This window comes from Cervus canadensis, chromosome 3, assembly GCF_019320065.1.
Source record: "Cervus canadensis isolate Bull #8, Minnesota chromosome 3, ASM1932006v1, whole genome shotgun sequence".
Classification (NCBI taxonomy): Eukaryota; Metazoa; Chordata; class Mammalia; order Artiodactyla; family Cervidae; genus Cervus; species Cervus canadensis.
The window spans coordinates 97,813,845-97,827,049 of NC_057388.1; the positions used below are offsets into that span (position 1 = coordinate 97,813,845).

At 41.8% G+C, this 13,205-nt stretch overlaps 1 protein-coding gene across 2 annotated transcripts in view; it reads left to right on the forward strand.

Annotated features, from left to right (window-relative positions):
* The window catches only part of TBXAS1 (thromboxane A synthase 1), a 159,833-nt gene that overhangs the window by 26,913 nt on the left and 119,715 nt on the right, over positions 1–13,205 (forward strand). For both annotated transcript variants that reach the window (XM_043463858.1, XM_043463859.1), the window contains one exon: positions 11,047–11,140. In XM_043463858.1, the coding sequence (XP_043319793.1) occupies positions 11,047–11,140 (94 nt within the window). The remainder of the gene's footprint in view (positions 1–11,046; positions 11,141–13,205) is intronic.

The window sequence follows — 13,205 nt, forward strand, 5'->3', positions numbered from 1 at the left end:
GTCATCCCCGCAGTTCCTTCTATCTGTGCAACTGGTAACCTCTTCAATTAACTCCTTATTTAGACTTATAGAGATATTTTTAATAAGCATAAAAGCAAATATAAATAATGTTAGGTTTCCTCTCATCATTTTTTTTTACATAAATGGAAGCACACTAAATTCAATTTTCTGCATCTTACTACTTTCATGTAATAGCATATTTTGATGACTTTCCATCTTTGTTGCATAGTATATTATTGAATGGATGCATCATAATTTATTTAAACAGTCCCAAACAGATGGACATTTAGGTTGCTTCCAATTTTTTGCTGTTATAAACACGTTAAAAATAAATACCTCTGTACATATTTGTGTAAAAGTATATGTGTAGAACAAATTCCCAGGGGCAGATTTGATGGCTCAGTGGATAAATGCATATGCAAGATGCTAGCAAATAACCCTGGCTTATACCAGGGTAGAAAGAGAATAGATGGAGAGAAGTGGGCAGATATGGAGATGGAGCTAATTTGAAGATGGAGCTAAAATTATTTGCTGATAGATCATTTGAAAAATAAAAAAGAAAAATTAAGCATGTCTAAAACCAGTCAGCTTCAGGTAAGTTCTGCCTGGGTAACAACTGACTCCCTTCATGCCCACAGTGAATCTCAGTGATTTACATACTCAAATATTTATTTCTTGGTCATGCTAAACATCTATCATGGACCACTTCCTTCTTTACCCCTCATCATCTCCATTGCACGACCCAGGCTTCAGGAACAGCTCTCATCTGGGAGACTACAGGCCTCAGGTCAGAAGGAAAAGGACAAAGGCTCATCACGTGTGGCTCTCGAAGCTTCCACTTGGATGTAGCACACTTGGCATCTTTTCATGATCAGTTGACCAAAGGAAGCCACATGATCAAGCCTCATGGAAATAAGGTGGAGATGTATAATCCTCCAACTGGGAAAGATTGTCATGTTTTACATAATTACACACTCCACTAGTGAGAAATCCCACCTGCTAATGCAGGAGACCTAAGAGATGATGGTTTGATCCCTGGGTCGGCAAGATCCCCTAGAGGAGGAGGGCATGGCAACCCACTCCAGTATTCTTACCTGGAGAATCCCATGGACAGAAGAGCCTGGTGGGCTACAGTCCATGGGGTTGCAAAGAGTCAGACACAACTGAAACGACTTAGAATGTCAGCATGCACCACGTCTCAAAGGTTTCTGGCTTGAGCAATTGGTGGGTTGTGGTTGTAACAGGGATGTAGTGATGAAAGAGGAGATAGAGTTCTAGGGGGAAAATTGAGTTCAGATTTAGATATAAGTTTAAAACGCCTAATAAAACCATGATCACCCAGGTGTTTTGGATACTAGACGGGTAGACAGCAGTGCATTTCCAGGTTCCCCTAATAACTGGGCTAGAACTTCCAAAATGCTCCCAGGGGGTGACCGCACTGCCTTGATACCCAGGGGCAGCTGTACTGGACAGTATCCAATCCACCAGGCTGGCTCAGGAGAAGACAAGTTTAGGCAGGACCGGCCAGGGCACAGTCAGCTCTATATAATACCACTTTAAGAGCCCCAAACAGTTTCCTGATTTTGAACTCAATGCTTCTGTACACACCTGTGTGACTGGAAATCAGCAGAGTTTTGAGGGATAGAAGTTTTCAATATGTTCAAGAACCTTTAAAGCCATGATAGCTTTGATCAATCATGTAATGACTTGAAGTCTAACTTAATTTTAAAAGTCATATGGTAAAATGCTTCATATGCAAAAGACATTTATTGTAGAATTCTGTATTGAATTGAATTGTATTGAATTGAAAATAATTTACATGTCAACAACAAGGGAATGGTGATGGTTTAGTTGCTAAATCATGTCTGATTCTTGTGAACCCATGGCCTATACGCTGTCAGTCTCTGTCCATGGCAAGAATTCCCAGGCAAGAATACTAGAGTGGGTATACCTTTCTTTCTCCACAAGATCTTCCTGACCCAGGAATCAAACCTGGGTCTCCTGCATTGCAGATGGATTCCTTACTGATTGAGCTACAAGGGGAGCCTAACAAGGGAATAAGCAAACAAATTATAAAATTTAAAACATGCCTAATAAACATCAAGAGAGTGCAGCCAAGGTGATGTCTGGATAAAGATGAGTTCAGTGGAGAGAATGGGGCTAGAGATAGCAATGTAGAAGTTATTGACATATAGATGGTGTTGAAAGTGACGGGACTAATTGAAGGAAAGGAGCCGGAAAAGACTCTGAGGACCAGCCCCTGAGGTAGGAGGTGTGATGTCATGGAAACCAAGAGAAGAGAATGTTTCAGGAAGAAGGAAGTGTTTATCTGTATCAAAATCCTGCTGAGAGCAAGTGGAAAAAATAAAAACAAAACTAGCTAGAAATGACTAGAATGACAAGAGCAAAACCTTGGACAAGTGACAAGTGACCTTGACAAGGCCCCTTCCAATTAAGTGGTGGGTGCAGAAACCTAGTTGGGAAGATGGAGAAGAGGGTAGGAGTGTAGAAGAGGAAGAGAACATGTCTAGATCATGCTTTTAAGAGGTTTTACTGGGAAGAGAAAAGAAAAATAAGGGAAAATGAGGAAATGGCTGGATTCACAGGAGTCTGCTTTTCTTTTCTTTAGAATAGAAGACACTGATAGCAGTGATCCAGTAGAAAAGGAGAAATTGGTGCAACTGAAAAAAGAAACAGTTGAGAACTCTGAGTAAAAGCAGAAGTGAGGGCATTGGCTTCAGAAAGGCAAAGACTCTCTCGCTCATTATGGTCACAGTTAATTAGTATCTGTTATAATTATACCTTTGGTTTCTAAGAAACCTGCCCTTGCTCTCAGTATATTCTCTGCTTGTTCTCCTGCAGTGGTTTGTCAACAACAGCTTACCTTAGAGGACAGGAAGAAACAGGTCAGTAGGGTTCACACGGCACCTGTCTGAAATGTGGCAGACCTGGTTTCATCTCTGGCTCAATCTCTTAGCAGCACTGCCACCTTGGGGGTGCTAATTAATTTCCTTAAGCATTAATTTCTTCATCAGTAATATAAGGAGAATATTTATGCCTATGTTTATAAAATTGTTGGAAGGCTCATACAGGAGAATGTATAGAGAGTTCTTGGCATAGTCTCTGGTAAACAGGGAAGTTTAAAAATTATAATAATGGTGAGTGTGTGTGTTAGTCGTTCAGTTGTGTCCAACTCTTGGTGACCCCATGGACTGTAGCCTTCCAAGCTCCTCTGTCCATGGAATTTTCCAGGCAAGAATACTAGAGTGGGTTGCCATTCCCTTCTGCAGGGGATCTTCCCAGCCCAGGGATTGAACCCAGGTCTCCTGCATCAGAGGTGAATTCTTTACTGTCTGAGCCACTAGGGCAGCCTCTTTGTTGATATAAATGTATTTTTCTTGTGCTGTGACAAAATTGTTGTCAGACTAATAACTACAGTGAGCAAACTCCAGGAGACAGTGAAGGGCAGGAGAGCCTGGCGTGCTGCAGTCCATGGGGTCACAGAGTCGGACACAGCTTAGCAACTGAACAACAACAACGTTTTTGTGGTTCTTCTATTATCGGAGAAAGAACTGCACATCAATCAGATATTTGTGTATTTGTTCAGTAGTCCTCTATTTTTTTCCCAGAAGAGTGAAGATTGTAAACAGTCTCCTTTCCTGAGTCTTTGGGAACAAATTATAATGACTGTTACTTAATTTCATGGATAGGGTTTAACAAAATTGAAAAACAATGGGAAATTCAACTCCAGAATATCTGTCCCACTGAGTTTTGCCTATGTACATCTTACAGCTTATTTTATATTCAGAAGTCTCCTGTTAGAATGCAACTATCAGACAATGAATAGTACGTTTCAAAATGCATGGGGTGCAGCTAAAGAAGAAGAGGGAGATTTATATTCTTAAATGTGCTTATTAGAAATAAAATAATATTGACAATAAGTGAGCCAAGTTGTTAACTTAAGAAGCTAAAAGACACACACACACACACACAGAAACCCAGAGAACTAAGAAGAAACCCAAAGAAAATAGTAGGAAGATCGTAATAAAAAATGAGCATAAAATTATGCAACAGACAACAGCAAAAAGGCAATGTAGAAATGAGTGACAAAAGCAAAAAGTTGGGGCTTTGAACAGATAGATAAACCTATAGCAAGACTCTTCAAGGAAAACTCTTCCAAGCAAACTAGGAATGGAAGGAATGTCCTTTATAAGGACATTAACATGAAAATCTATGGCAAAATCCTACACTTAATTTTAAAACATTAGATATATTCCTATAGAGTCAGGAACAAGGAAAAGATGTTCACTCTTACTCAATCTTTTAAACATTGTACTAACGGTCTTAGCCAGTGTGATAAGAAAACGAAAAGTGAGATAAAGGGATTAGGGAAAAAAGAGAACAAAGTGATACTGTTTGTATAAAATATAACTGTCAGCATAAGAAATCAAAGAGAAGCCACATGTAAACCAGAAGAACTAATAAGAAATTTTAGAAGGATCTTGATTACAAGACTGATGTAAAAAACAAACGGTGTTCCTACACATGAGCAATAAAAATAACCCAATATATGTAAATAGCAAAAAGATACTCTCTGTGCACAAAACTGCAAAATGTTACAAAGGACAGAGAATGAGTCAAGGGAGAGATATATACATAGATGAGAAGACTCAGCGTTGTAATAACATTGGTACTGATTTATAAATTTAATGCAATTCCAATAAAAATTCCAAGAGGATTTTTCATCAAACTAGACTAATCAATTCTAAAATTAATGGGAGAAAGTAAGATATTATAAGGTGTTACAGAGTTATCATAGTTAAAATAGGGAGGCACTGGGACAAGTCAGACAAACAGTCAGAATAGATCAGAGCTCCGATATTCCTAGGGTGTAGGATGGAGCCAGAGCTTCCCAGCTGGCACTAGCAGCAAAGAAATTGCCAGCTAAGGCAGGAGACATAAGAGTCGTGGGTTCGATCCCTGAGTCAGGAAGATCCCCTGGTGGAGAGCTTGGCAACCCACTCCAGTATTCTTGCCTGGAGAATTCCATGGATAGAGGAGCCTGGTGGGCTATAATCCATAGGGTTGGTCGCAAAGAGTTGGACATGACTGAAGAGTTGGACGCAACTGCAGCAACTTACCATGCACCCGTGATGGAGGCAGCCCTATAAACCAGTGGAGAGAGGGGTGGGTCTCTTTGCCAACCCATAATAGAAGTGCACTAAGTTGTGGGGCAGGATTATTTTTCCCCAGGGTCCCAGTGACATATGTTTTTGATGAGCCACCTCTTATTGTAGAACCTGCCTTAACACATCACCCTCTGATGATTGATTTGACTTCTCAAGTAGCTGAAAAGGAAGTCAGCATCTTGTTTCTGGAAAAGGACACCTACTCTTATAAGTTAATGAACATTCTGCTTTGCAGTTTATAACTTATGAGCTTCTCTAACTGCTGCTAACTGACACATGAGCGAATGCACACTGGACGGTTTCCAGTCCTGAGGGCAAGGTCTTAAGGCAACGGGTCTCAAGAGAGGACACCACATGTGAAGATGAGGATGTGAAAAAAGAAATGAGGCACTAAAAGAGGAACTGAGATGATCTCATAGAGAAATTCTATTTCCAAGGAACTCCTGTCTTGAGACATGATTGAAGAAGCAATTTGTATACTTACTGTTCCTTTAAGTGTTGTTGTAGGGGAAGAATGGGGGAAGGAAGAAGAAAACAATTTAAAGTCAGCTAACAAGGCTGCAGCTAGTTATTTGCTAAACAAAAGCTGTTCAGAATTCCTCTGCGTGTCCTCCTCTCCCTGCCCAAATACGTGCTTGCCGTCAGCTTGCAGTCACCTATTGACGACTGCTCGGTTCCCAACTATAAGTTTTTAACCAATCCGTGCAGCACGACTCTGCCTGCCACCTAGATAAACTGTAATGGGAATAAGGGGGAAAGAAAGGGGAATTTCAAAGTTGGAAAATATTTTTGAAATTGGAGGAAAAGCAATGGCAAAAAACGTCTTCTCTCAAAAAAAGTACAGACATCGAGATATTGATACATGGATGTGTCTACAAAACTCGGAAAAATTTAATGAGAGTGTTTGTTCAAATGGATGTACACTGACACTGAAGCTAATTGGGGCAAACTTTCTGGAAAACAATCTGGTATTGCATGCCAGTGTTTAAAACCAGTGACTCAGGGATTTCAGATCCAGAAAAGCTTCATGTGTAAAGTATTGGAAAAGCTTGATGTATAGAGTTGTAGCGGCCTAACTTAAATTAGCTAAAAAGCTGAAGACATCCTAAATATTTAACAATAAAAATAGTTTAGTAAACTTTGATATGTCCACAAGAGGCATGTATAACCATAAAAATAATATTCATAAGGGATTTATAACATGGAGATATCTTCCTTATGTTGAATGGGAAAAGTAGAAAAATAAAGAAATAGAAAAAAATTACAGAGACTAGGATCTCAAATACATAAAAATATACTCGGAAAAAATTTACAATTTTAATAAGACGGGAATAGGCTTTCTCCCTGATATTTCTAGCTCTTTTGCCCAAATTTCTGTCAAGGATCTCAAGATTTATTTTCTGGAAAGCTGGCAAATCTCGTCTTCTGCTCCTGTGTCTTAAAATCTTTTGACGAGCCAAAAATGTAAGTCCTCATCTAATAAAGTTTCCCATGTGGCCACACAGCCTTTTATGGAATTGCTGGCTAAGCCTTCAATGGCTGTGTGTGTCACAAGGAAAGCATAACCATGACAAAGGCCTTTTCTTCTCCAGAGGTGGGACAGGTGGGTTACCTGGCACCCTTGGGCTTCATCTCTTCCTGGCACACCATGATTTTTATCCAAGGAAAATTGCTATTTGCCAAAGGAATCTTCCACTATTTCAAAAAATATCAATAGCCTCCGAAATTTCCAAAAGCAGCTCACTAAGTAGAAATTCTTTGATAGGGATCGTGAAGACATAAAGAATGGATTGAGGATCTGCGGTTCCCAAAAGCACAGAAGAGAAAAGCCAAGTCCTCTATGGCTGCAGCTTAAGATACACAGTGAGGGAAACTTGTAGAACAGACCACCGATTGACTCTTTTCTACTTTGGCTCTGATCTCAGCTTCCCTGGTAGTTCAGATGGTAAAGAATCTGCTTGCAGTGCAGGAGACCCAGGTTTGATCCTTGAGTCAGGAAGATCCCCTGGAGAAACGAATGACAACCCACTCCAGTATTCTTTCTTGGAGAATCCCATGGACAGAGGAGCCTGGCGGGCTACAGTCCACGGGGTCGCAAAGAATCAGACAGGACTGAATGACTCTCACTTCAATTCAACCAGCTCAGTCATCTCTATAATACATCAATTTAATACACAATTTATCAAAATATCCCTCAGTTTATTACGAGTGGCTTCTTTGGCTAAGCAATTGGTTGACCACTCTTGTTGAATGCATCAGGAAAGGGCTTTGTCTTGCGGAAGACAAAGTATTGGGGAATTTCTTATTGAAAACAATCCCATGTGGTTCCATGTGGTTTTTGTTTTGTTTTTTGTGGTTTTTGTTTTTTTTTTTTGAGAATGGACAGTAGAAGGAGCATCACTGTTACTGCAGGGTTTGAATCCTTTGGGGATAAATGACACTTTGGTTGTAAGCATAAAACCAAAGAATGCTATTTGAAGCTACTTCATATACTTTCCATTGTCATTTTCCAAGTTAAGTATCCTTAATATAGACAATGATGGATGTTCAAGATCATAATTGTGAAATACACTTGCATTAATTCCCATCAGAGAAGCTGTTCTAAATATCGCAACATGGTGGCCACACGATGGCTGAATATTATCTGACTTACTAGCATCCTGGGCCACCAGAACTGGTTTTTTTTTTTTTTTTGGCTTCACCATGTGGCATGCAGGATCTCAGTTCCTAGACTAAGGATTGAATACACGCCCCATGCAGTGGAGACACAAAATCTTAACCACTGGACCGCAAGGAAGTCCCTTCCAGTTCTTTTCTAATAGCTCAGGACTTAACGGTATAATTTGAGACAAAAAAGAAATTTCTTCCAAAATGATCATTTTTAAGGTAACAGGTAATTTTTTTTTAAAATCTTTTTTCATTGACTCTCTAAACTCGTCCATGGGTATTCCTGGTGTACCAGTTTCCCAGGGCTGCCATATTAAAACAACACAAACTGGGCTTAAAACACCAGAGTTTGTCTCAGAATTCTGGAAGCCAGGAGTCTGAAATGAAGGCTTTTTGCAGAGCTATGTTCCCTCTGTAGAGGAGAATCCATCCTTCTTTTTCCTAGCTTCTAGTCATCTGCTGACAATCTTTGGTATTTCCTGGCTTGCAGGCATATAACTCCGGTTTCTGCCTTTATTATCACATGGCATTCTCCCTGTGTCTCCATGTCTTCACGAGGCATCCTCCTGTAAGGACACCAGCCATAATGGCTTAGAGAGCCACTCTACTTCAGTATGACCATCCTCAATCCTAAGTTGCTTCAGTCACGTCCAACTCTGCAGCCCCATGGACTGTAGCCCCCCAGGCCCCTCTGTCCGTGGGGTTCTCCAGGCAAGAATACTGGAGTGCATTGCCATTTCCTTCTCCAGGGGATCTTCCTAAGCCAGGGATTGAATCTGCATCTCTTTCATTGCCTGCAGTGGCAGGTGGATTCTTTACCACTAGCACCCCTGAGAAGCCCCTCATCTTTAACTAATTACATTTGCAACCACCCTATCTCCAAATAAGGTAGTATTTTGAGAACAGGAATCCAGCCGATTTTTGGAGGGGTGACACAATTCAACCCCTAATTCCTAGAGTCCATGGATTCTGGGTTAAGAACCTACTGAGAGAGACAGAGGAGAGTCTGGGAGGGGAGAAATATGAAACATGGATGCAGAGAAGGAACTTCGAGCAAGACAAACAGAGCGCACTTTGTAATTCTGCTCTGAAGTCTGGAGGCAATGATCTCTCCCTATTGATTTTAGTGCAAGGTCTCTAGTTACTGACGGCAACATTTGGCCCATTCCTAGCTGAAGACGCTTCAGTTCTATACTTGACTCTGGGCTGCAAAGTGAAGTTTATGGTTATGTCCAGAACATTCTCTGCTGATGCCATATGTTTGGAAATGTCTGAATTTTGTGCAGAGACACACAAGAGGTATTTTTGTAAGTGGAGTTACATAATTAGGGCATGGGCTTGCATGATAATTAGCATGTGTAATTAGGCACAGACTTCTTGTCCTTTAATTAGACAATCAAGACATCTAATTACAAAATTAAGATGTAATTACGTGGCCCAAGATTGACATATTTCTTTCTACCCATTAGAGATTACGTTTTAGAAAATAATTCATAAAAATTGATGAAAAAATGAACCAGAAACCAGATTTGAGGCCGTTGAGGGAAGTGTTAAGTAGACTGGTAAGTCACCTTTGGTCTTTCGTCTTAAGTGTGAAGGGGATTGTTTAAAACATCACGGTCTACTTGACATACTTTTACACACTCTGCTGTCAACCTTTGGCATACGCAGTAATGAAGAGGAATGTTGGCATGACAAGTCCATGTAATTCACACGAGGCTCTTGAGTGTGGTTTGTAATTACCCTTGAACGTGAACTTAAATGTGATGTCTGGGGACCCATTCAAACCCAATAGTACAGCCACTCAGTGGAAACCTTGGTTTGGAGAACTGGGAGGAGAACCCACCTTCCCTTTTCACCTTGGCTTGATTCTCCCTGTGGCCACTTTAAAGGTAGGCAACGTTGCTCAAAGTAACACAAATCAACAGTTAACCTGTTGTCCTTTCCCTGAATATTTGAGTATTCATTGCAATGTGCTTAAGTGCTCCTTCTTGGACTGCAGGCAAGAACAGGAAGGTCAGAGTCTACAGCAAACATTCCATCTTTCTAATGATAAGTGAGGCTTGGAGCTGCAGGATTTTTTAAGTTCCAGTGCTCTGTGAAGTCTGACTGAATGGATATTCTCTATGTTTTCCCTTGCTCTGAAATTGAGATTTGGCTGATCTTTGTACGATGCTAAACACCCAGTTTGATTCATTAATTTTTCTGAACTAACTGAACTTTTGACATAATTGGCTGGCTGATTAGGGATTACAGCCATATGCCCAGGTTTTTCTAAGCTAGTTCTGACTTTCACTGTGTTATCCCTCTGTTCCCATAAACTGTTGAAATATCCTAGTAATTCCAATGTTTTGACAGCAACACTGTACTTCTCAAACTGTCGCTTTCTACTGGAAGGTGGCACAGAAATCTGTGGGGCCATGTTTCCTGATTTGGGGCTAGGAAAATATGCTTCCCATATGGTCTCAGGCCATGAAAACAAAGACATAAAGGGTTTGCAAGTGGTTGGTGATGAGGTCTTGTTCCATAGAGTGCCCCTTCCTTCCCTGTTTTTTATTTTTCCCTATTAGGTCATGGAATGTGATGAGGGATAAATTATGTGCAGGGGTCAATTTGACAAAGAAAAACCACAGATTTGTGCAGGGAACTGATTTTTGCCATTGTTACTTTTTTCACCTCACCTTGCGAGAGAATTGTTGATGGTAGATTTAAAGGTTGAGGAGCTGAAATGGGCAGAGGTGCAGCTTTTTGGGGGTGGGGTGGGGCTATGCTGTGCAGCTTGTGGAATATTAGTTCTCTGACCAGGATCGAACCCAGACCCTTGGCAGTAAAAGTGCAGAGTTGTAACCACTGAACTGCCAGGGAATTCCCAAAGTGCAGTTTTAAATACTATTTATTGACAGAAATTATAGGTGGGGAAGGGGTGTCTGGGCTACATCATCTCTAAGGGGACTTTCAGCTAAGACATCTGAGGATGTTTTAATCTCTAGCCTGTTAATCAGGAGGAATTTACTGAGTTCATGCCACTCACACACCTCTAGGCCTCCACCTCGTCAGTCCTAAGATGTTGTCACTTGGAAACTTCTCCTACCCTTACATCTGGAGAGCTCAACAATTCTGATATCTGATAGGGCCAAAAGTGTGAATGTAAACCTGTGTCTCAGTTTTTAAAATGTGCTTTTCCCCTCAGGTACTCCACATCAGCATTTTCAAGACTAGAGAAGCTGGGCATCAGACATCCCAAGCCTTCTCCTTTTATTGGAAACTTAGCGTTTTTTCGCCAGGTAAGGGTTGCCTTCCACTGTCTTCTGAGATAAGATGCTCTGAGCCCAGAGCAGCTTTACCCACAAAGCATTGCTTCCACTCAGGTCACCCACACTCAGGGAGGTCTGTGTGTGAATTGCATCAGTGCTTATGTGATGAGAATGATCCATCACTGATCACTCATCAACACATATAGAGTCCTGGTATCCTGTCATTCACGCAAAAACCCATTTAATGAGTGTCTAAGTGTGCCAGGCCTTGGAATGTGGAAGAAAGTAAAAGTTGCCCATGCCCTAGCGTTAGTGTGGTAGACATGGCAGTTGTGGTTTGTCCTTCAGAGGAGGGGGAGATCCGTCAGGGCTAGAGTCATCCTGGAGGACTTCCTGGAGGAGGGGGTCTTCAGGAGCGATAGACACAAAGACAAGGAGACCCACACCAGGTGGGAGCAATGATGTGTGTGATGGCACCATATAAGAAACAGGGCACCGCTTGGGGAGCAGCCTGGACTAAAAAGCAGAGATTGGGGAGCACCAGGGAACACTGCTGTGAGAAAGAGAGAAGAGCAGGCTTCCCAGGTGGCGCTAGAGGTGAAGAACCCACCTGCCAATGCAGATGTGAAAGATATGGGTTCGATCCCTGGGTTGGGAAGATCCCTGGAGAAGGGCACGGCAACCCACTCCAGTGCTCTTGCCTGGAGAATGCCATGGACAGAGGAGCCTGGTGGGCTACAGTCCATGGGGTCGCAAAGAGTTGGACACGACTGAGCAACTAACACTTACTTAGATCACTGACAGTTCAGAAAGGCAAGTGAAAAGCTGTGCGTGTCCTACTGGTGAGTAGGAGGGGGACACCGCAGGGGAAGACTTCTCTGCAAGATTTAGATCAGGTCTGTAGAATCCAACTGTTGTTGAGGCCTCACTGTGAAGCGGTGAGGGCTTGGCCAGGGTGGAGATGAGAGCAAAAGAGAAGAACTTTGGGGACAAAATTAGTAACTCTCATGGCGAATTAGGTGAGAAGAAGTCAAGGCAGAATGAGTCAACTCGTCTTTAAGTTTGGAGCCAGACAACAGTGATAACGGCCAGGAGTCCAGGAAAATAAAAGGTCAGGAGGTCAGCTGGTTTAGGGAGGTGACTTTGATTTGTCAGAGTGACTCGAATGCCCTCTGGGCATTTGGAGATAAAGTCCTGGGACTTTATCTTCACAGGTTATTTTTGTTGGGTTTTCTCAGAAGCCAGATGATTTATTCTGCCAACTCCTGTGGAGGGTGCTGCCCCCAGACCCAACATTAGGAGCCTACAGATCCTACATGTGAAGCCACTAAGCCAAACAAAGGCAGGAAGGACTAAATTGGGGCCAATCCTGATAACACCCCTCTAAAATCTCTTTAGACTTTCCCCACCCCTGCCGCCGGAAAGACTGGCCCTTGGCGTCAGATAGAAAATAACATAACGCTATTTCTGTCCCTTTCCTTTCTCATCAGTTTCTCTTCTCTTCCTTTCTGTCCCTTTCTTGGTCCAACACCCCTTCCCACTGTTTATTGTTGTTTCTCTCTTCCCACTGTTATTTTTTAACACCTCCTTCTCTCCTCTCTAGCTCAGGGGTGGCCAGGCCACAACTTTCAGCCCACAAACAGCATCACAGTAAGGCTCCCCATCAGCTTCGTGAAGCAAGTGTGAAGATATTTCTAAGTGTCAAAACACAACAACAAACCAGATAGGAAATTAAAGCAAATCCATTTCACAAATTTCTATGGGGGAAATGATCAGTTGCATTCAGACTTGACTGAATTAATTCAGTATCAACATGTTGAGTTAAACCATATCCCTGTCGATGTGCCGAGAACAATGTGCCTGCCTTTGGCTAATTTCCACGTGTGCTCCTTTTTAGCTGCTCATTCTCGTGTGGGCAAACCCTGCCAAGTTCTTGCTAGAATATAGTCATTTCATTGACTGTTTTTACAGTCATATGAGCTTTCCTTGGTATTAATATATGGCAAGCTTAGATGGAGGTGGAGCTATGGTTTTCCCAGTAGTCATGTAGGGATGGGAGAGTTGGACCATAAAGAAGACTAAGTGCTGAAGAATT